General features: G+C 43.1%; 1 protein-coding gene across 1 annotated transcript in view; it reads right to left on the minus strand.

Annotated features, from left to right (window-relative positions):
* LOC311590299 (spermatogenesis- and oogenesis-specific basic helix-loop-helix-containing protein 2-like) overlaps positions 1-23,635 on the minus strand; it is a 61,382-nt gene that overhangs the window by 3,349 nt on the left and 34,398 nt on the right. Inside the window, exons 9-17 of the mRNA XM_084769185.1 lie at positions 17,379-18,006; positions 10,783-10,997; positions 9,680-9,741; positions 9,494-9,586; positions 7,604-7,703; positions 4,635-4,745; positions 2,568-2,715; positions 2,377-2,465; positions 1,404-1,525 (exon numbers count right to left, since the gene is read on the minus strand). Of these exons, the coding sequence (XP_084625311.1) occupies positions 1,404-1,525; positions 2,377-2,465; positions 2,568-2,715; positions 4,635-4,745; positions 7,604-7,703; positions 9,494-9,586; positions 9,680-9,741; positions 10,783-10,997; positions 17,379-18,006 (1,568 nt within the window). The remainder of the gene's footprint in view (positions 1-1,403; positions 1,526-2,376; positions 2,466-2,567; positions 2,716-4,634; positions 4,746-7,603; positions 7,704-9,493; positions 9,587-9,679; positions 9,742-10,782; positions 10,998-17,378; positions 18,007-23,635) is intronic.

A 23,635-nucleotide genomic window follows, 5' to 3' on the forward strand; every position in this document is an offset into this window, starting at 1 on the left:
CTATGTGGGAACTCCTGGGTTTGCACAAAACTATAGCAGAAATGCCTATGGAAGGAGGGTCGCATGTGTCCACGTGTGTATTCCTTGACCACCACTGCTTCAGGCACTAAAAATATAAAACAGGAGGGGAAACTCCCTACCATCATGGAGCTGGCATTATAATGGGAGACGACAGCCAACGAACAAAGCATGCAAGGAAAGAACACAAGCAGATGCTAAGTACAAATCCAACAGAAAACACGGGTTAAGGGTGTCCTGTGCTGCATGTACAAGTGGGAATGAGAAGATTTAATGAGGTGGCCAAGAAGGACTCAGAGTAGGTCCTTTAAAGACCCAAAAGAAGTAAGCAAATGAACACTGCAAATGCTCAGCACACAGTCCGCACTGAATCAGTGTGAGTACAGTCAATCCTCTATATCCTAGAGCTGGGGATACAACCAGCCATGGATTGAAAGGGTTTGCTTTTGCTTTTGCTTTTAAAGCAGCTATACTGCGTCCATACAAAACATGGACAGACTTTGTTCTTTAAACAATATAATGTAAAAACTATTTGTGTAAATTTACATTATATCAGGCATCACCCAACCCACAAATGAATTAACATAAGCAGGAGTAATATGCCCAGGCTACATGCAAATGACATTCCATTTTATGGAAGGGACTTGAGACTGAAGACCTGGCATCTGACGAGGGATTTGCAACCAATCCTCCATAGGTAACTGAGAGACAATTGTGCTTCACTTGATATTTCATCTCTATGAGAAATAAGCTTATCAAAATACTTATCATCTGCTAGCAAGATATACTTTTTTGGCAATTATGGTCAATTCTGAGGCAGTTCCTAGGATAACTTCACTTTGAAGATTTGTATTTTTATTTTATGTGTGTGAGGGCCTGTGTACATTTATGTGTGGTGTGCCTACAGAGCCCAGAAATGGCAGTGGGTCCCTGTAATTGGAGGTACAGAGGGTGGTGAGCTGTCTTGTGGGTGCTGGGAACTAAACCCAGGACCTCTGCAAGAGCAGCCACTGCAACTACCCTTATCATTGAGAGCCTGTTCCCCAGCTGATGGGACTGTTTTGTGGGTCTGTGTAACCTTTAGAAGCCGGGATCCGGCCAGCTGGAGCCGGGCCTTCCACCTCTGCGTCCATCTTGCTCTGACGCCGGAGCCCTGCTTTGTGATGCCCTACTGTGTGAATGCTGCCATGCCTGCCACAGTGACACAGACTCAATGTAAATACTTCATGATGCTGAAGCCAGGACTCAACGTGTGATGCTTCATCTCCACTTGACTACATGGTTATGGCAGGAAGTGAATGGGGACTCAGGGAGACCCAGGGGCTGCAGAGCCTCCACTCAGGCCCACATGCTCTGTGAGCCGCACGGTGTTAGGCACAGCTCACCTCTTCCGGCTTCCCCCGAAGGTCCTCCTGCAGCAGGCATAGTATACACATTCAAGCACTGATCAGCCAGGAGCTGGATCTCTTGCACAGGTGAATAAGTGCTTGTCAGCATACCAGTTTCCCTTGAAAGACAAGACGGATTCACATTCACGTTGCATATCTCTCCAGGAAGACAATATAAACACTGCTGGATTCAAAGGCCTCTCTAAGTTGTGTTTTAAAAGATTTATTTGTTTATATGTATGAGTGGTTTTCTGCATGCAGTCCCCACAGAGAGCAGAAGAGGATACCAGGTCCTACGGAACTACAGTTACAGCTGGTGGTGAACTGCCATACGGGTGCAAGGCACTGAACCCAGGTCCTCTGCAGGAGCAGCCAGTGCTCTTAACCACCGAGCCATTTCTCCAGGTCCTCAAAGCCTTTTCTATTAGTCAAGATCTGAAAAACCCTCATAGAATCTCAGCTATATATTATGTAAATAGAACAAAGTGGCACTCAGGACCTTTGATTGTTTTTTTCTTAGGTCTGTTTTTGTTTCACTTTGCTTGCACAGACTCCTACATTTGAGTAAGGAAGTCATCACTTAGCATGTCATATTTTGTCCCAGCGAGTTTAAAGACTGCTTACTAACTAGTTCTAGACACTCCAATAGTCCTCAACCCCTGCAAAAGATTTCAAGAATCCGTCCCGCCCCTGCTGGACATGTATAGTCACTAAGATGGAGTCTCAAGGCCCCATTTTAAGGGTCTCAGGGCAACAAAATGAGCCATAGGATGAAAGGCCCACAGCCCTGGGAATATTGGATGTATTTACCACAGTAGTGAAATGGTTAGTATTGGCAGTGGGAAGCAATTCACCATCCTTAACAAACACCAGGGCTCTCACTGTGTGTGTTTCCGGCTCTTGCTCAATCATCCAGCATGAACAAGGAAAACATCCCGCAGTCTATGGATTCACACGGCCCTAGCCATACCTCTGCAATGTGGCTGCACATGGAAGGAACAGCTCGATGGGCATTTGTCTCTTAGAAAATCTTTTATTGCTCTGAAGGGATTCTGTAATCTAAGCAAGCACAAAGATGCATATGTAAACACAGTTATGAAAAACAAAAATAGAAGTCAGTGCGTGGAAGCTTCGCTGAATAGGACTTTAGAAACTGAATACCTGGGCCACGGTGGCTGGAGACATGCTGTCCCGAACATGCTTCACATAATCAACCGTCGCCTCAATAACCGAAGCCACGTCGCTCTTCCTCCCCTTCACATACGGCAGGAGAGTGCGCAGCTGCTCACAACAAAACTTGATGCGTTCTCTGTTCAACCAATTGTTAAGAAAACAAGAAGGCATTAGTCTCATTTTCTTCTTTGTTCATAAGAATAAGCAATTCTTCTTCCTGGGTTTTTTGTAAAAAAAAAAAAAAAAAAAAAAAAAAGACAGTCCTCATCTTCATCTGATGCCTGTTTAAGAAGGAGGCTATGTCCCCATAGGCCAAGAGCCCCCACAGCTCCTTGAAATCACAATCTCCAGGGTCCCCACTCACATGCTGCACAAGGAACAACTGCCATAGTAGAGTGTGTGCCCTGGTAGCTCCAGCTCCCCCAACCAGGCCCACTGCTGTGGTATGTAGGGTGCCCAGACAGTACAAACCAGGCCCCTCATAGCCCCTGAGCGTCTGTAGAGACCTCGCCTTCGGGAAAGAATCACACGCTATACAGACATCAGTTTTCAATTCACCTAGCAGGTCAGGAAGAGTCAGGGTCTAGGTTTGGACAATATTTTTAACAGGAGATCTTTTGGTGTCTTGTAACCTGTGAGTTTTATATATCATGCTGTGGGCTGAGCTGAAGGAAAACAAGAAGATAGTTTTCCTAAACAGATTAACTGAAATGCAAGGACAATATCCAGGCTAGCATTCAAAGGACACTAACTCCTGAATGCATCTCGGGAGAGATACATGGGGAATAGATCTTAATTATTCAAAATTGATTCAAGCCCTTGGCATCCCCCCAACCCCAAGTACTTGTTTTACTCAGTTACAGCCTTGATATGTACATGGTGACTCATAATTAGTATCTGGAACCTTAAGAAATCCCCTAATTTCTTTTAATTTCAGAATGAAAGAAAAATTAAAGTTAAAAAAAATCACTTGGCATATAGTCAGGGTGGAAACTAAGTGGTATTCTTTTTTTTTCTCTCCATTTTTTAATTAATTTATTCATATTACATCTCAATTGTTAGCCCATCCCTTGTATCCTCCCATTCCTCCCTCCCTCCAGCTTCCCCCTCTACTTCCCTCCCCTATGTCTGTGACTGAGGGGGACCTCCTCCCCCTGTATATGCTCATAGTGTATCGAGTCTCTTCTTGGTGACCTATTATCCTTCCTCTGAGTGCCACCAGGCGTCCCCATCCAAGGGACATGGTCAGGGATTTGGGATCTCGGGGTTCTGCAGCATTGTCTCAAGAACTGTTCCAGGGAGACAAGCACTGAGGACTGAACAACTGGACACTGTTATTGGAAGGCTTTAAATGATTTTACACAGAGAACTCTCGCTTACAAAAGAACCTATGATAAAACCCACAGCAAACCTTCTGTGCGCCAACCAGTCTCAGTAAAATACAAAACGTTGTCTCAACACCTTAAACAGAAGGTGCCTTAAGCAAATTATGGTATATTAGATCTTCAGAATTTTCATCTGCAGTGGGAATAATATGTTATAAATCTTACTGAAGGAAAGTAATATTTGAGACAGGGTATAAAATGTTATCCTAGCCATTAAAAAAAAAAAAGCAAGAGTGAAATACAAAAAAAAAAAAAAAAAAAGAGGGGCTGAAAGAAAAAAGTATTAAGCTACTGTTATCTATACATGACTCAACTGTTCACAGTATTTGCCCCCTTTCTATAGTTTTGCTAGATATATGTCACTTTCACAATGAAAAATGCCATTAAACTTTGCTCCAATATGTATTAAGAAAACATCTAAATATACCAGAAACTTAAGAGAATTCCACAGACAACTGTTTGTATTCCTACCACTTAGAATCATTACTGTTCTCCATCATACGGCTGCACCGGCACCTACTCAGCTATTTGGTCCCTGACATCTACTTAGTGGTCACATTTACTAGTTTCGCTTAGACTTTTAGCAACGGTAACATTATGAAACTTATGGAAGTGGTTTCTCTGCGTGGAAGGAATGACCCTCAACCCAAAGGCTGCCTCAAGCACTCACCTCCTCAGCTTTTCCTTGCTTGAGTGAAGAGCAGAAGCCTTTCTGTTTTTTTCCAGACTAGGCGACAGGGCCTTTAGTCCAAGCTCAGCATCATTCTTCAGCATCTCAGAGCTAGAAGCAAGTGAGACTCATGTCAAGAGAAAATTTGCAACTGTCAACAATACAGAGAATGAGTCTCCTGCTTCATACCAAGGGTGAGGGTAATAAATCACTGCGCCTGGCACACTTGGTACTGAATTATTTCTTTCAGATTTCAAAATATCACAAATCCAAGGATCAAAATTCTAAAATACACTGATTAAATATAAGCATAATTATATAATTAAATATGATAAATATAATCAGGACTGAGACATTCTCATTTTATCAGTTGTGGCTATTCCAAATTACAGGCAGTCACTGATAATGCTTTGCTTTTTCTATGTCATGGCAACAGCAGCTCATTTCTCCTTCCAGATGTATTTGATAAGTTACATATGACAGCTGATGCTTGCACAGCTTGCTATAAAGCAGACTGAGTTAGATGGCTCCCGCTCAACCGTGGGCCAACATTAAGTGTTCTGAGCATGTTACAGAGCAAGCCATGATGTTAGGCAGAATGGATGGAGTTTCTACTTAACAGCTGTTTCTACTGGGTCTTGCAGTCTCACTGTCAATCACAGCATAACTGTGTCTACCCTTAAGAAGTTAAGCCACACGGGGCTGGCGAGATGGCTCAGCGGTTAAAAGCACTGGATGTTTTGGCAGAAGATCTAGGTTCAATTTCTAGCACCCACATGGTAGTTCATAACCATGTATAACTCCAGTCCCAAGGTGCCTAACGCTCTCCTCTGGCCCCTGAGGCCACCATATGCCTGTGGCACACAGACATCCATGGAGCAAAATACACCCAAACACATGAAATAAACATTTAACTTAGGGTCCATTATAGAGAAAAGAACAGAGCAGCTTTGTGTGCCGCACTCCAATTTGATCAGCAAAGGGGGTTCCCTTCTAAATGTTGTCATTTAATGAATGCTGTTCTGACCCTACAATCTCAGCCTGTGGGCCTCGACCCCTCTTGGCAACCCTCTATCTCCAAAAATATTTACATTCCAATTTATAACAGTAGAAAAATTACAGTTACAAAGTACAATGAAAGTAATTTTATGGTCCGGGGAAACCACAACGTGAGGAACTGTATTAAAGGGTCGCAGCATTGGAAGGTTGAGGACCACTGCTCTAAAGCTCCATGTTTTGGTACTATTCTGTTATTTTTTATTTTATGTGTATAATATACAACACATGTGTACCTGGAGCCCATGGATACCAGGGGAGGGAATGGGACCTCTGGAATTAGGGTCATGGATCGCTGTGACTGGGTACAGGGAATTGAACCTGGATCCTCTAGAAGAGTGGCCAGTGCTCTTAGCTACTGAGCCATCTTTACAGGCCGTTTTTGTGGTGTTGTTGTTTTTTAATATTAAAAAAATAATATGTGTGTGTGTGTGTGTGTGTGTGTGTGTGTGTGTGTGTGTGTAAAAGAGAGACGTGGGTGTAGGGAGGGTGAGGAGAGGCCCAGAGATCAACCTTGGCATCTTTCCTCAGATATTGTTGACTGGTTTTTTGAGGCACAGTCTCTCAAAGGCCTGAAGCTCACCAAGTGGGCTATACTGGCTGGCCAGTGTGGCCCAGGGTCCCTGCCTGTCTTCACCTCCCAAGTGCTGGGGTTCTAAGCACCTGTGCCTCAAAGCATTTGTATTTGAAGTCTGGTTCTCTAGCTCAAGTCCTCTTGCTTGCAAACAAGTGCTTTACTGACTAAGGTGACCTCTAGCCCTATAATCCTATTTTCTTTATCCAAACTGGTAGAACTTAGCTGGAAATCTTACTTTTATTTACAGTGGAAAAGATTATGAGGGAGGATAAAGAAAAAAATCAAAGCTAGTAGACATTGAAAAATGCTTCCTTGTAGCACAGGACAATCATGAAACCTCACAATACCATCCTCTACCTCATGTCCCAGATAAAGGGTCATCCTGCCATGACACTCTTTGAGGCTCAGCTGCTCAGTAAGATCCACCAAGCTGTTGCTGTCCATGTGCCACTTCAGTAAGGTCATCTTTGCTTTGCTACACTGAACACACCACCAAGTCCCTTCCTTGTTCTAAACAGTAGATGGCTGCATTCTATACATTCTGCAAGTGCCTGACTCAGAATTTTTGACATCATCAGCATCCATGGGCCTCAGCACTTGTCTATTCTGCGTAGTGTTAAATTTTATTTTTTAAAAATCTAAAACAAACAAACAAACTCCTTGGTGGAGAGAGAGAGAGAGAGAGAGAGAGAGAGAGAGAGAGAGAGAGAGAGAGAGAGCGAGCAGCATTTGCAAAAAGGTTGATTTTTATCAACTATGAAGAGCTAACATAGGCAGAGTCTGACCCAAGTTCAACAGGCTGTGGGAGGTAGGTTTGAATGTCAGTTCTAACTCCCTGAAGAAGAGAGCCATACAGACACTGGCAGAGAGACAGCCCAAATTGCCCTGTAAAAAAACAAACCAACCCTAAGAGCTTCCTTCATGGAATGTATAAGAGACTCTGAATCACAGGCATTCAGTAGCTGAAGTTGGTGAGTTCAAACAGATAACGGGGAGAAAGTGCTGTAAACAGACTGGGTAAGGCTGTGCCCGTCTGTTCAAATATCAGAGTCTCAAACTTGTGTTTGCAGGAAGGGAGTCTGCTGTCATTTTATTTGAGTGCCAGTGTGCTCTCTTACACTGAGTGGAATCCTCTTGTGAGGTGTACCCAGATCTGAAACAGAAGAATGCCACCTGTCATGCCACCCAGGGAAGAGCCTTTTTCTGCACACCACTCTCAGCACCGGGGCTGGTGTCCTATTATCAACCTCTCTGCAGTATCTTTAATAAAACATATATGGTACCCATTGGTAACATGGAAAAGTTAAAAATAAATAAATAAATAAATAAAACTAACCAAAGAAACAGATCCGAAGAAAACTGTCCCCCAAGTTCACTGCAGGAGGCCTGGAGGTGCAGTCCATATTCTAGAGACATCGCAGGGCTGTCCACGTCTTCTGAAAGTTTGGAAAGAGACCCATCTCAATCATAATATCACTGCCAATGAGTTTTATAAAGCAGAGTTCTTAACACAGAAAGCAAACGGTAGATTTCAGCCCATAAAGTGTAAAGCCCCTCAGATTAGAAAGTACCACTGAAAGGCTGTACACACTGTATCCCAGGACATCCTCTTACCAGTAAAAAACCTGGTAACTAAGTGACATCTTTTATAAAATGTCCCCAACTGAGATTATGTATCACCTTCCTATTTATAAGTAAATGTCAAGCAACTGCACTGTCAAGCCATAGCCTCAGGGGGGAAAAATCTGCAGCTGTTGGTCCTTGGACCAATGATAAAACAACTGTAGAATAGCTGGGATCTGTCAAAGGTGCTGGACAGGTGATGAGCAGCTGCTGTCTGCACTGAGGACCAGACTGCAAAGGAACCTTGACCACATACTTAGTCATACCCAGGAAGAATTCTGAAGCCACAGTGGTAGGGGCTGGGGGGAGGCGTGGTGAGAGGAGGTGCTACAAAAGGAACTTATTACTCAGATCATTGAAAATGATCAGTATAAAGAGGTAGATTTATTGACTCTAGAATGTGAACTTATATATAATAATCCTTGATATACTTCAAGAAAATATTAACTTTAAGTTTTTAAGTTCCAAGCCGTGTGTGTGTGTGTGTGTGTGTGTGTGTGTGTGTGTGTGTGTGTGTTTGCAGTGTGTAGAGTTGATAAACATATACATTGTAAAAATAGCACAATCAAGTGAATTAGTGTATTCATCACCTTACATAATAATTTTTCATGCATGTGTTGAAAACACTTAAAATGGATAGTCTCAGTGAGTTACAGGTATCCATACTATATTGTTAACACAGCCATCATACTGTATCTTAGGTCTTCAGAGTTTACTCATATGACATAGCAAAACTCTCCACTTCTTGATCAATGCTCTCCATCTGATACCAACTTAATTCTGAAAGATTTCTCAGCTATTATCCCAGCCTATAACAAGCAAAAATAATTATTGAACCACATTAATTCCAGGAATTGGAAGCTGTCCACTGCCCCTTTAGGTTAAGCTAGTCTAATTAATGTCTAAATGTTGCAATGCACACAACACAACAGGCAAAGGGATTACAAAGGAGAGGTCTCATTGCATTAATGATTTGTGTCTAAAACTATGAAAGAGAAAAAAGATAACCCTGTATTCATTTAAAGAGGTAAATAATTATGCAGGTGTTTTGTAAAGGAGTTACTGTGCAAATTCAGGTTAAAGCCCTCCTTTTTGGACATCCTTGTAATGAGGTAGCCTGATCAATTATATCTTAAGAACAATGGTATGATAGTAGCTAGGTTATCAAGTGAAAAGAAACATAGTAACAATCCAAAATAAAACCAAAACCAAACAGAACCCTTCATCCTACAGCTATCATGCAGCTAACTCATTCGGAATTTCTGAACATTTCAGCTTCCTTTTCAAATAAAGGAGATTTTTTTTCTCCTTATTTATACTTATTTTCTGACTATGATAAAAATACACACTTTTAAAATTGTTATCCCCCAATAATAGGCACAAGTGGGAAACCAACTTAAAGATGTGCAAACATGGTTTTTATAAAATTACAATGAGAATTTTAAAATCTTTATAAATGTATTTTTAACTCAAGGAAGCAAAGGCAGGAGGATCTCTGTGAGTTTGAGGCAAGCCTGGTCTACAAAGCAAGTCCAGGACAGGTAGGGCTAAGCAGAGAAACTCTGTTTCAACAAACAAACAAAAAAAAGTATTTTAAACTCACCTATATTGGTGCAAAATGTCTTCCAGTACTTTATCACTACATTCACTTTTTCCAAGGTCAGCGGCTCACTGAAACTAATATCAGCTCCATACTCTGAAAGATAGTCTAAAGAAATTGCATTAACACCAACCTATGATTTCTATTTGAAAATGAAACATATGCTCTGTCCGGCAGTCACATACATACCTCTAAGTCTTTCAGGTATTATAAAAACAAACAGCAAATTTGTGTTTTTCTTCTTGTCAGATCTGAGGGAAAAGTGTTACAATGAAGCAAAATCATCATTCAAAAAAAAAAATCAGACTCAAGAGCTTAACTTACTAGAAACTAAACTATAGATGCCTTTAACTTTGAGAATTTCAAATGACGGAAAAAATTAAAACTTAGCATCTCAAATCAGTGAGGAGTGATACAAAGGACTGTTCTTTCTTAACTAAAGAGAATAACCTAAACCTTATCCACATTTTCAAATTCAAATTTTAAAAAGGATGAAGAGCAGAGGGCATTTCAAGACCACTGTAGAAATAAAATCAGCAAAGTCTGGACTTGGAAAAATTACATAAAACTAAAAATCCTTTAAAACACATATGTGTACACACATGTGCGTGCACCTGAAAAGGTTACACATGTATAATTTAAGACAACCCCCCCCCAACAAAACCCAATACAAGGAATAGAAAGTTGAATTTTGAATTTTTTTTTCTGAGACCCGGTTTCTCTGTATAGCCTTGGCTGACCTGGACTCCCTTTACAGACCAGACTGGCTTCAAACTCACAGAGATCTGCCTGCCTCTGCCTCTCTGAGTGCCACAATGCCTGGCTTGAATTTTGAATTTTTAAAAAGTTTTCTTAGAATCACAAGCAAAAATCACTAACTGATTAAATATTTCAACACTAAAGAACGTTAATGCTTGCTTGCTTAAATATCCATCATAACTCTTAATAAACTCTGAAAAGACAAACCATTTTAATGACAGTTATTTAAAAAGCACACCTATGGGTCTAATATCAACATTACATGTCAAATAAGGTTTTTTTTATAATTAATTAACCCCTGTGTTGTCACTCATGTCTATTCCTACTCAGGCTGAAATGTTAATTCTTACAGCATCATCTCAAACTGGCCACGAAAACTGCACTATGAAACTCCTACCCATGAAGATGTACTTCATTTAAAAACCTACAGTAGTCTAACTTTATGTATGTCAATCTATTATATCTTATGTATTTCAGGAATAGGTTTCAAAAGCAATTTTAAAGGCACAGAGTCAAGATTTAAAAAGCTTTACCTAATTAACTTGACAACCTCCTGCTCCTCCACAGTTAGGGTGGAAGTCACCTTCAAGAAAATTATGTCAAATGAGTTAGCAGCCAAAAGCGCAGCCACCTTCCTCAGGTTGCTAATGGTCAGCGTGATCTGTGCTGTGTTGGAAAAGAATTTCTGCACAGAGCCAGCCAGGAAGTATCTTGTGGCATCTCCAACTAGCAGAAGGTCTAGTTTTGCCTAAAAAAGAAGGAAGAAAGCAGAGGCCACATGTAATTGCCGAATAAGAGGGAGAGAGAACTCAAGGGACCTGGGCAGCCGGCCCTCCGCATTGGAGGGCAGGAAGCTGCTCCCGGCCTCCATGCCCAGGGCTGTGCTTGGCTCTGCCCATCCAGCTGCTCTGTTAAGATCCTGCCCACTAAGGCCACCGTAGTGTGGTTCCCTGAAAGCTCCATTAACAGGTAAGGTCTTTGTTTTTTGTTTGTTTTGTTTTTCAGTTTTTTAGAGGTAGGGTTTCTCTGTGTATCCCTGGCTGTCCTGTAACTCACTCCATAGAACAGGCTGGCCTTGAACTAGAGATCTACTCCCCTCTGCCTGCCAAGTGCTGGGATTAAAGCCAGCACTAGCCACCACCACTCAGCAACAGGTAAGGTTCTTATGATCCTTAATGAGGCTTTTGTCCTGAAAATGTATTCTGTGAGAAAGCCAAATTGGTGAGTCCCACATTATTTATTTAGGTTAAAAACACATTCCAGAAAACAAATCTTTTTTTTTTTTTTTCCAAATCTGAATTTGGTTCTGAAGTGATGGCTCAGCAGCTCTGGCTACTCTTGCACAGAACCCAGACCGGTTCCCTGCACCAGAGTGTCTGCTTACAGCTGTTACCAACTCTGGTTCCAAGGGATCTGGTGCCCTCTTCTGGCCTTCGCGGGTATCAGGCACACACAGGATGCACATGCGTACAAGCAGGCAACACACACAGAAACATCTCAATGTTGTGATTGTGCGTTGGGACTTAGTGCACTGGGATCATAGTGATCCTTGTCCACGTGCAAACCATGGGTGGACAGTGGGCCCCTTGCCTCTCTCCACACAAGGCAGCATCCTGCACATGAACATCTCCCTCTCCCTGTCTTCCATGCACTTCTGCTGGGAATGCCTGGAATTTAAGTCTTTATTCTAATTTTTTTATATTTATAAATTAATATTTACACATAATAATTTTTGTTGTCATTTTCTTTAATCTGTACTATTCCCTGTAGCTTGTATTTTCTTCTTCCCAGGATCCACTTTACTGAATTTCAGTCCAGGCTCAGGAGAATCTTGTTGCCTGAAAATGCTCTTAGAAGTGTTCTTAGAAGTCAGTGCTGGCTCTAGCTGGTTGAGGTCAAAACCACAATGTTTCTGAATTTTGAAAATGATGTTCCCTCACCTTGTGATATTCAGAATGGCTGTTGAAAGCACCAAGAGCTTTGCTTGTTTTTCTGTCTTCTGTATCCTGATAGTATCTGAGTATTAGCGGGTTATTATAGGCTTTGGAAACAGATATCTCTTTAATCACCAATCACTTTCACCTCTATTGTCTTTCTATCCTTAGGAATTTTCCAGAAAGGCTGGAAACCCAGTTAGATTCTCTTTCTTCGTGTCTCTGTGACAGATTTAGTCTTCCCAGATTGCTTTCTCAGCCATCAGTCCTTTTTTAAAAAAAGTACTGAATTTAATATGAATTGTGAATTTTTAAGGCTTCATTTTCTTTTTGGTGTCTTCACAACCTGTTATTTTCAGAATGTTATCACTTCTCTAAATATACAGATTAGAAGTTTGCTTGTGTCTGTGTGTGTGTGCATGAGAATGTAGCTATGTGTGGAAGTCACAGGACAACTTCGAGTGTCACTGTCCAGGCAATGTCCACCTTGCTTTTTGAGACAGATCTTTTACTGAGCTTGGAATTCTCCAAGTGTGATAGGCTAGCTGGAAGCAGTACCTATGTCTCTACTTCCCCAGAGCTACAATTACATGAATATGCAGTTATGCCTATGTGTTCATTTCTGATTGCACATGTGTACACCTGGATGCGATGTGTAGAAGTCTGCATGGGATTTTTTTCCTCGCTTGCTCTCCATCTTATTTTTTGAGGCAGTCTTTCACTGAACCTGGAACTCATGGAGTTGACTTAAACCAACTGACCAGTGAGTTCCCGGGGCTCCCCCTGACTCTGCCTTCCCAATTCAGGGAGTAAGGAAGATTGCAGACATGAGCCTCCATGCCTGGTCTTTACCCAGATGCTCACATCTTCATGCTTGCACAAGTGTACTTTACCAGCCATGTTATCTCCCCAGCCTTACAAATTAGAACTCAAACATTTATTTGTATTCGCCTTCATCCTAGACCCTTCAGCATAGTATTTTAAAAGTATGAAGGCAAGTTGCTTATGAACAAAACCAATCTATTTCTTGCCACTCTGGAGATTGGGCAGTCCAAGATTAAGATATTGGCAGGTCCATCGTCGAGTGAAGGTGTACTTTCTGGTTCAGAGAAGGCAACGTCTAGTGTGCTTCTCTCAGGGTGCAAGGGCTGATGGGTCCACCTTGGTCCTCTTTTGCAGGAACACTAATCTTATTCTTGATTAATCTCCTGGGCAGCTGTACCTGTCTATGTCTGAAAAACTTACTAATCAAGGACTGACTGCCTGTGAATGTCCACACACTTGGGGTGGCGTGAAGAAGGAGACTGGAGAGCAGAGAGTCCTAGACTGAGGCTGCACCCGCTCCTGGCCACAAAGAGGACTGGAAATTCCCCACACTGGGACCCACGTGCAGCTCATTCTCTGCAGAGAGCAGTTCACCGGCATATCCTGGAGTTTAAGCGTCCTCGCTCCAGGTGGTTCTGCACGCAGCTACTCCCACACCAGGTGATCACCCTCTGCACACGTGTGGACTTTTGTTGTTGTTGTTGTTGTTGTTGTTGTTGTTGTTCCTGCCCATCATCTGCTTCACCGCAGCGTCTCTTCTCTCCCTGTGTTCAGAGCTGTGGCCTTTCTCTGTTGTGGACACGTGGCCTGCTGCTTTCTAGATTTCAAGTCTGATTGCGGGTTTTAGGTTGTGAGAGAAACTGCAGTGTTGGAAACAAGAGCCATGCAGTGCATCCGGTGGTTGTGCCTCCTAAGGTTTTAACATATGGTTGCCCCTCCCCTTTCTCACTCAGTGATATTTCCTTGCTGGAGGCTTCATTATTTCAAAAGTGCCTCCTGCTGTGGAGTTTAGAACAGAGGCGCTGGAGGAAGCACTTATGCTCAATCCACAGGCAGGATCCATTCTCACTCACCTGCCCCACCAACACCAGCAAGGATAAAAAGGCCCAATCATTAACCTGTGGGGTGTTGTTGTTGTTGTTGTTGTTCCTTTGTTTTGTTTTGGTTTTTTTACAAACTGACATCAGGCTACTTCACCAAACTTACTTCTAGTTTCCTCAAATACCCTTTTCCTTTAAAAAATAATTATTTCATTAATTATTTGAGACACCAGCCTTGGTATGTTGCCGAGGCTGGCCTCTAACATTCAATCCTCCTGTCTTGGCTCCTGGAAACTACAGTGACATAGGAAGAACACTGAGGCCCCTGTGATCTGTTTGACTTGATTTGAAAACCACATCATAGGTCCGGTAGCATTTCAGGTGCAATTCATTAGTGTTTGATGTCCCAACTCTACTGTATCATGTGATTAATTCTATTCCAGCACTTTTCTGAAACCCCCACAGCTGACTGCTGCTGTAACAATCAGTGATAAGTGGTTAGGGCAGCAACTCTTAAAGAGGGTTATAGTTTTATTGTTGTTGTTGTTTTTAAATAATGTGTTTAGTTGAGACAACTGCCAATATGCCAATATAATCTACCCAATACAGATAATGTAACCATAAAACTATATAAATGTTTCTGTTGAGTGTGTGTGTGTGTGTGTAATGTGTGATGTGGTATGTTTTAATGTGGTATGTATATAGTATGTGTATGTTGGGGTGTGAGTGTGGTATGTATGTATGTGTGTATATGGTGTATGTGTGTGTGGCATGTGCCTGTGTATGTGCCAGGTGTGGGTGTGTTTTCCTCAGTCACTGTCTACCTTGTATCTTGAAGCAAAGTCTCTCACTGAACCTGGGTTCACCATTGGGCTAGGCTGGCTGGCCCAAAAGCTCCAGGGATCTCTGTGTCTCAGCTCCCTTTGCCCCCCAGCACTGGGGTTCAAATGAATGCTACTGTGTCAGGCTTTATATGGGTGCTGGGTGCCAAACTACCAACTAAGCCTACCTCTCCAACCCCCTAATTTTCCTTTTCTTTTAATATGGTAATTTTCTCTCACAGAGCCATTTGAGAATCAAACAATGTGGCATGAATAATGACACTAAAAATATATGTATAAGCCATGGGCGGGGGATAATTTGTAAAACTTTCTGTTAGGAAGTCCTGTTCTCTTAGCCTTCTCAAACATCTTGCCACTTTGTGCTCTTGCTTAATTGTGCTTGATAATTACTGTTTCCACAGGTATTTGTTGAGCCCTCCTACTGGGCAGAGGCATGGCAGACACATCTATGTTTTCTTAAATACAACCCTGAAACAAAGAACACACACACACACACACACACACACACACACACACACACACACACACTCCATTCAACCTGACAGGGTGGAGGGAAGGAATTTCAGGGAGGATGCACCAGGCTGGGCAGTGGAGACAGCTCTAAGTGGCTCTGCTCTCCTCTCTTCCTGAGACACAAGGCTCCAAGAAAGGCAGAGAACAAAAGCAGCTGCCTATTTGAGCCTTCTCCTAGGTGGCACCTGGTGTTCTGGCTACATGAGTCCCCTCCCAGGCTGTGAGGGGCCTGAGGAGATGGGGAGGTAACCAGACAGGGGTGGAGACACAGCAACATGGGAGGCCATGCTCTGTGCAGGAGCCTAAGGTCTACAAAGTGCTATGTGCTGATACACATAGTACAAAACAAAGCAGTTCTGCAAAGGTTTGGGCTTCTTTTCCTGACCTACAAAATTAGAGCCACAACATACTCGTAGTCACCCAGATTAGAACAGTTAAAATGCCACCCAAGGCCACTATCCAGTAATGTCAACTTAGCAAATAAACTATAATCAACATAAATCTGAATATTTACTTAGTATCCCGTTGATGGTGTACCATCTGAGCACAGGCAATAAGGAGGTTTGCCAGTAATGAGAGAAAATGAAATGGAAAAATTCTATCATATTCTCCTTTGCAAAATTACATTTTAACAGGTCTATGATTTCTACCTAAGAACACAACTGGCTAGATTTCATTTGCCAGCAACTTGGTTTTATTTTTTGTTTGTTTTGTTTTGTTTTGTTTCTGTATGAATTGTTTGGTGCACTTAAAAAATACATATTCATTGGGAAATTTTTAAAAATTAAGTGGAAATGAAATCCCATGCTCCCTTGGGGTATGCCCTGTTAACACCCTGCGTCGCACCCTTTAATTGCAGGCAGTTGGATAAAGTCGCCGCGTCATTGCCAGTGTCCTTATCTACTCTGTCTCATTTCTGACCGCAGCATTCAGGGCACTGCAGACTCTACAATTGTAAAGCACTAGATTTCCATCTGCAACTGGCGGCGGGCTAAGCCCTTAATTAGTAACAGCAGGTGCTGGAGCGCTTAGAGCAAATCACGCCTCCATTTTAGTGAGTTGGTATTTATGTCACTCTTATCACCGAGAGCAGCGCTGACAATCAACAGCGGCTGCCTGGGCCTGAACTCTCAAGAGGGCGATCACTGGCCTTCGATTTCCCAGAAATCAAGGGAGGCAGCTGTATCTGGAGAGGCTGAACAGGCTGCTGTTCTTGCAGAGGACCACCAGACTGGGTGGAGGCTCCACACTCCGCACGGTCAGAATCTACAATTTTATTTGTGTTCTAGATACCGGGTATTTTATTCAGAATTCCATTTCATACGGCTTTGCTTAATCTTTCGCCTTGGAAGTACTTTTCCCTTAGAGCTTTTGAGCACGCACGAACACCTCGCCCAGACTCACCAGAACCCGTTAAATGACCTACAGAAATAAATGCGCTTCCAGAAACTTGTTCCTAAGGGGTCAGAAGATAAAGCACGCAAGGTTTTCTCAGGGTTTTATCGAACTCATTTAGGTACAAGTGCCCCCTCTTATCTGTTCAGAAATAGCTGTGAACAACAGCTAAGGCTGGCTTTGCTTTCTGGGGTGAGTAATGTTCCTCGGCGGTTCTCTACCCAGGCCATCAGCTTTCCCGCTCTGTTCTGTTCTGTAAGACACTATAGCACAGACCAGGCCTTAAATCCAGCTTCTCGCCATGGCCTTGAAAAATGCAGGCATTTTGGGCATAAGTCACTGGCTGGGGTTCCCTTTCTATTTTTTATCTGGTACAGTTACCCTGTGGGTCACCAAGGGTCTGGTCAAGGTGCGTTTTGGGGGTTTCTATCTGCAGGGTGCTTGCGGATGCTGCGTGCACTGCCAAGCGGGCTTTGTTTGAGCAAGGCCACCTCGGGTCGCCATCTTCCTAAGACTAGCAGCTCAGGGACAGGGATGCCGGAAATAAATGCAGTGAAATGCGCGCCCCTGTCGCCTAAACCGTTCCCGTAGGAAAGTTCAACCCTAGTCTCCTAATTTTAAGAACCGCCCCGGGGGTTCTGCTCCGAGCTCCGGGTTCTGCTCCGAGCTCTAGGGTCAGCGGTTTGAAGTCTGGCTCGGTGGCCTGAGTGCCTGAAGTAACATCCCCACACCGGAGCGCGCGGCCCCAGGCCCTTGATGGAGCCTCTCCTGGGTATGCTTTTGCAGGACTGGGCCTGTGAGACAGGGTTCGGGTGATGCTCACAGCCACCTCCCGCCAGGTCCTACCTGTCCCGGCCTCCGGCCTAGCTTCCGACTGCTGATCTGCTCGGCCATGGCGCCTAGGGCTCTGCAGCGTCTTCGCGGGCCCGCGCTGTGAGGGGCGGAGCGAGGAACTGGAAGCGCTCGGGGACTGTGGGAGCTCTGAGCAGAGTGACGTGGACACCCCAAGCCCGCCACTCACGCCCCAGGCTGGCCTGTAAGGCTCCACTACGCATGGGCAGACAGTGTGCTGTGATGACTGGGATGGGCCAGCAGCTTTGTGGTCTACAGATGTGGAAGTTTGTCCGATAAAATATTTTGTCTGATGCCTGTGCTTATGGACAGCGCTCTTAATGGCGGTTTCTTCGATTCGGAGTTTTGAAATCGTCCTGTTTTGTACTGAGATTTAACACGTCGGCCCCTTTTTCTCAGCTGAGAAACCGAGGCAATGAGGAAGTTTCTGGTGACTGCTGACATGAGAAACAAACCTCTTATTCAGCCTTTGCTTGATATTTTCTTGAGAGCGATTGAGACAAGATCTTTCTCTTGTTACTGTGTCCAGGTTTTTCTAATGCTTAGAAACTTGTTTTGTGGTGACAGGTCTCACAAAAGTGTTTTGTGTGACCCACCACTGCAGGTGGTCTGTCTCCCAGCAAGCCCTCAGGGTGTCCTGAGCTACTGTTGCACTCTGCTCTGGGAGTCTGATTTCAGTCATCAGAGGAGTGTGTAAAAATAGTCCTGTGGCTCTCTGTTATTTGGGTGGAAAGAAGTGAAATAAACCGAGGGACCCTCCTTCATGTATGACTCTACCAACTGTGGGCTGAAAATATTAGAGAAAACTGGCCGGGAGTTGTGACCTCTGCCTTTAATTCCAGCACTGGGGAGGCAGGGACAGAAGGATCTTTCCAGAAGCCAGCTTGGTCTATCTAGCAAATTCCAGGACAACATAGAGATCTTGTCTGAGACAAAGAGGAGAAAACTGTGTTACTACACAAGTACATACCCTAGGCCCGTACTCATTCCCTGAGCAATAATATTAGCCACTCTCCACACTGTTAGACATTACAGGGTAAGTGTCCCTTATCCAATGCCTTCAGGCCTAAAACCTCTTACAGATGCAGAAATATTTTTTATATATAAAATGAGATGAGATCCGAATGAGACTGAGGTTCATTCTAGGCAACAGGGTGCAGAGCCTCAGCCTTTACACGCGGTGTCCATTAATGTTCATAAACACCAAATACTCAGAACCTGAAGGTGATTTTATGCAGATTTTATAATTTGCACTTCTCCCCATATGCAGTTGGGTATGGAAAGGGGGGGGGGCGTGTGATATCATGTCAGCAAAGAAGTTTCTTGGAAGAGTTTCGATTTTCAGATTGGCTGGGCTCCACCTGCATAAGCAATCTAGATCCGCTTTAAAGGAAACTGTACACTGTGTATATGCAAATCCAACAGCATTTTCTATAAAGGACTCGAGCAACAACAGATCCGAGGCTCTACAGGGGCCCTGAAGTTAATCCTCTGATTACAGAGTGAAATCTGCACATGCATGCATTTTAATAAGCCTATATTTCTGCTCTCAACTTCTATCCACCTCATCAGAGCCCGAGAAGAAATAACTGTCTGAATCACATGACCTGTTCACCTGTATGAGACATGGGACAAGGGTGAAGTCGTGACCAGACATGGGGTGTGGTGTGAACATTTTTCTCTTTAACAGTAACCAACCTTCCTTTGTTCCAGAGGTGAGGAACAGGCTAGAATAACTAGCACAGATGCATTTCATTTGAATAAAACATGGCCCTAAGATTATGTGAAAGAAAGTCATTCCTAGGTTGGGATAGGGTGTGTTGTTGTTGTTGTTGGTGGTGGTGGTGGTGGTGGTGGTGGTGATGGTGTTGCATCTAGAATGTGAAAGTCCGAAATTAAAAAGAATCAACCTAGATATTTTCATTTTCAGCACCTCAAAAGAAAACTTAATTTTTAAGTGGACAGATATTAATGTTTTACTGTGAATCTCTCTGAAGAGACTTTTGTTGGACAGGCCCTGCCCCTGCCTGACATCTGGCAATGTCCAGGGACACTGAGATGAACTGGCTTCCAGTTGGCATTGGCTAAGAGTTGAATGATATTGCTAAATATTCTGCAATGGCTCAGGGCAGCCTTAGAAATATCTACCCAAAGTGACATTAGTGTTGGATAGCGAAACCTTGCCACCAGCACGGGCATGATAAAGGAATGTAAGCCATTGATTTCCTGTGTCACCTTTAACCTTCCTGAACTATTCTCATGTGTGTCACCAGAGACAAGTGGACAGATGACACTTTCTTTCTACAGTCCCTACAGCATCAGCATAACAAATATAGTACCATGACATACATGATAAATTAGAAATATGCACCCAATATTACCAATTCAGTCTGTCCTACAAGATGGCTAGGCAGGCTTGGGAGTTTTACATGGTTCCCCTAACTAAAGTATTGTTGTATTTCTCTCTTTCTCTTTCAGTACTGGGGATTGAACCCAGAGCCTCATGGGCACTAGTTAAGAACTATATGACTGAGCTCTACGTCAGCTCTCATATTTACTTTTCATTTGAGACAGGGTCTTACTAAGTTGCTCAGCCTGACCTAGAATCTGCGATCCCCCTGCCTGCTGTGTAACTGGTATTACAGGCCTGTGCCTTCAGGCCCAGCTAATTGTATATTTTTCATAATATGCTTATGTAATAAAAGGTTGTTCAAATGAAGTCTTGTGTTTAAATACAAAATGAAACCCCTAAACTTTCATAATTTGGATTCCTTTACACTGATATATCTTAGTGACTATTATAAACCATTTGTCTAGGGTTGCTGACTATCTGGCTTGTTGAAAAGTTGTCTCTTTTCAAAGATAATGGGACTGGAGAGAGATGTTTATATGAGACTATATAAACCACAAAACTTGAAAGCCGGAGAATTCACCACCTTCTACCACACAGTCTTATCCCACCTTTACAGTTAGCACTCCACTCACCGTCAAGTTCCATTGTAAACAGAAATGTGTCTGTAGTGGCCAAACTTGTGTGCTTCTGTTTTCATCTCCCCACCTTCCCCCCATCTTTTCTGGCAAGTCAACAAAGAATAGCCATAACCATGGCTTAAAACAGAAGCAGAATATGAACTCCTTGTCTTAAAACCTCCACTAAAAATGCTCCAGGTCCTCTCCTATGTCCAGCAAAGCGCTCTCATCTCTCTGATTTTTTTTTTTTTAATCTGTTCTTACCCCTCAGTTTCTGGTCACGATGCCTTCTTGCTGTTCCTTCTTCTCAGATTTTCCCACATTCTAGTTCTCTGCTGTGGTACTACCTCCTGGGACACTCCCATCAGAACAAAGCCCCTTACTCTAGTTTTCTGTGCATTGTTTATACTGATGTAAATAGCTTTTTGGTTTTTTGTTTTTTGTTTTTTTGTTGGTTTTTGTTGTTGTTGTTGTTGGGTTTTTTTTGTTTTGTTTTGTCTTCTCCCAATCTCAAGAATAAAGACTTAGAAAATTCCTGACTCAAAGCTGGCATTAAAATATTTGAATCAGAGAATGAATTGTAGAGCTGGAAAGATTGCTTAGCAGCGAAGAGCCCTGGCTGTTCTTACAGAGGACCATGTTCCATTCCCAGGACCCACATGGCAGCTCATGACAATCTATAATTCCAGTTCCAGGGGATCTAATGCTTGCTTCTATCCTCCCACGATTCCTCCATGTACATGGTACACGAGCAAACACACACAATACACTCACATTCTTTCTCTCTGACACACACACACACACACATACACACACACACACACACACACACACACACTCATAAGCAAATATCTCTATCACACAACACATATAAATACATTTTAAGAAAAGGACAAATTAAGGACATTCCATAGTTAGTTGGCAACTGTGGATTTTCTTCATGTCTTTAAAGCTATGTCTGCAATCTATTCAGTTTCATAATGCTACCCAATGTATAATAAGACACAAAAAGGTAGAGTTTATTGGAAAGGAAAAAATGCATAACCAAAGTGAGTTTTTTGTCAAAGTGAATGTGCTCTCATCAGATGGGTAGTGCCACCCTGAGATGGAAAGGCCAGTTTAATCATGTCCTTTCCATACTTAAAAGCATGCAATAGCCCTTCTCTGTGTGAACTTACATTCCTCAGTGTGACAGTGGCACCCACACTATCATTTCTCATCAGGTTTCAAGGCTCAGGGTTTACTCGGGGTTAACCTCCGCGTCAACCAAATGTGTCCCTTTTCCTTAACAGTGTCCCCAAACCCTCGAAATCGTTTCAGTAGAAGACCCACACAACCAGGCCTAAGTATCGCTTTGGTGCTGTGGGAAAAAACTAGATGAACCATCTAAAGGCCAGAGAAGTCCCCAACTGTCTTTAAAGATAGCATCTGCCACCTAACCTCGGTGGGACAGTTCATTCCTGCACGTGAGAGGCCAGACCCTCTCTTGCTTGCATGTCTCCTTCCTGCTCCTTGCTCAGCTCTCTTAACCTGGAAGTGTCGTTCTAACAGCCTTGCCCTCCAAGTTCACTGTGCTTAACCATGGGTATTTGTAGCTGGGCCCTACAAGGATTATTTCAGGTGTTCTCATCTTGCCCTTGGATCTTCCCAGAGGATGCATCAACTCATGCTTTCTTTTGTAACGAATCTGGGAAAACAAGAAAAAGTGCAATGTAGTCCTAATTCCCTCTGCTGCAGAGGATACGTAGTCTGCTGAAATTCTAACTCTGAGGTGAGGTCTTTGAGAGGTCCCTGTGTCCTGAGGAACCCTCATTAATTCCTCTAGTGCCCTTCTGAAAAAGAGGCCTAAGAGGTCCCTCCCTCCTCCACCTTTCGAGGCAATGAGCACGCATTGTCTAACTTCTGTAGAGCTAGAATCACACCATCCCCAGTTCACTCACTCCCCCAACACACTGGTCTTAGACTTGGCAGCTTCCAGAACTGGTAGGAATAAAATTGTTTTGGTTTGGCTCATTTTAAGCCAGTCTGTGGTGCAATTCAGCAGGAATCTTCCTATGTTTTCATATCATAGGAGACTGTTGTTTTTTTTTAATTCATGTATTTATTTACCTTACATCCCAATCATAGCCCCCTCCCTTCTCTCCTCTCAGTCTCATCTTCCCTCTCTCTTCCCTCATCCCTCCTTCCCTATTCCTCAGAAAAAAAATAGAGGTCCCCTAGCCCCACACCAACCCCAGCTCATCAAGTCATATCAGGACTGAGCACATCATCTTCCCCTGTGGCCTGGTGAGGCAGCCCCACTGGAGGAAATGATTAAAAAGCAGGCAACAACTGAGTCCATGTCAGAGACAGCCATGGGCTCCATCTGTGTAGGGGCTTAGGTCCCATCTATGCACGGCCTTTGGTTGGTGCTTTAGTTTCCATAAGCCCCTCTGGGCCCTGGTTATTTGGCCTAGAGACTGTTTTACTAGAATTCACATCCTAGTAACTAGCAAATTGATAATACATGTCCCCCATGGGTTAAGAAGTATTCCTTTAGGCAACAACAACAACAAAAAGATTACATAGAAACTGATTATGCCCAGCAGTAGACTATAATCGGTCTTGACAGTTCTCCTAGTAATATACTAACTTTCAAAAGCAGGAATTTCTTCTAGTAAAATCTACCTCATTTTAAACCTCGGTGCCTTGTAAGAGGAGAGTATCGAACTAAACAGAAGTAATAGTAAAACTGTGGCTGAGGCTGTCACACAGGGTCCAGAATGGTCCCCACTCCTGGGCACCACTGCCACTGAGCCATTAGAATCAGCAGATTCATTGGAGCATCTGTGGCTGTGCTGCCTGAGAAAACAGTCACTGGGAGACTTGCTTTCCTTTAGCCGCAGTGACAGCTGGCCTAAGCCAGCAGGAATATCTGTCACCAAAAATTCAGGCAATCTGAAAAGAAGGTTCTTACCTATGAATGTTGAGGATGATATGAAGTAGAAAAGGGGACATCTTGTGAGTAGTTGAATA

This window comes from Acomys minous (genome assembly GCF_964271855.1).
Source record: "Acomys minous genome assembly, chromosome: 19".
In the NCBI taxonomy this organism is placed as follows: Eukaryota; Metazoa; Chordata; class Mammalia; order Rodentia; family Muridae; genus Acomys; species Acomys minous.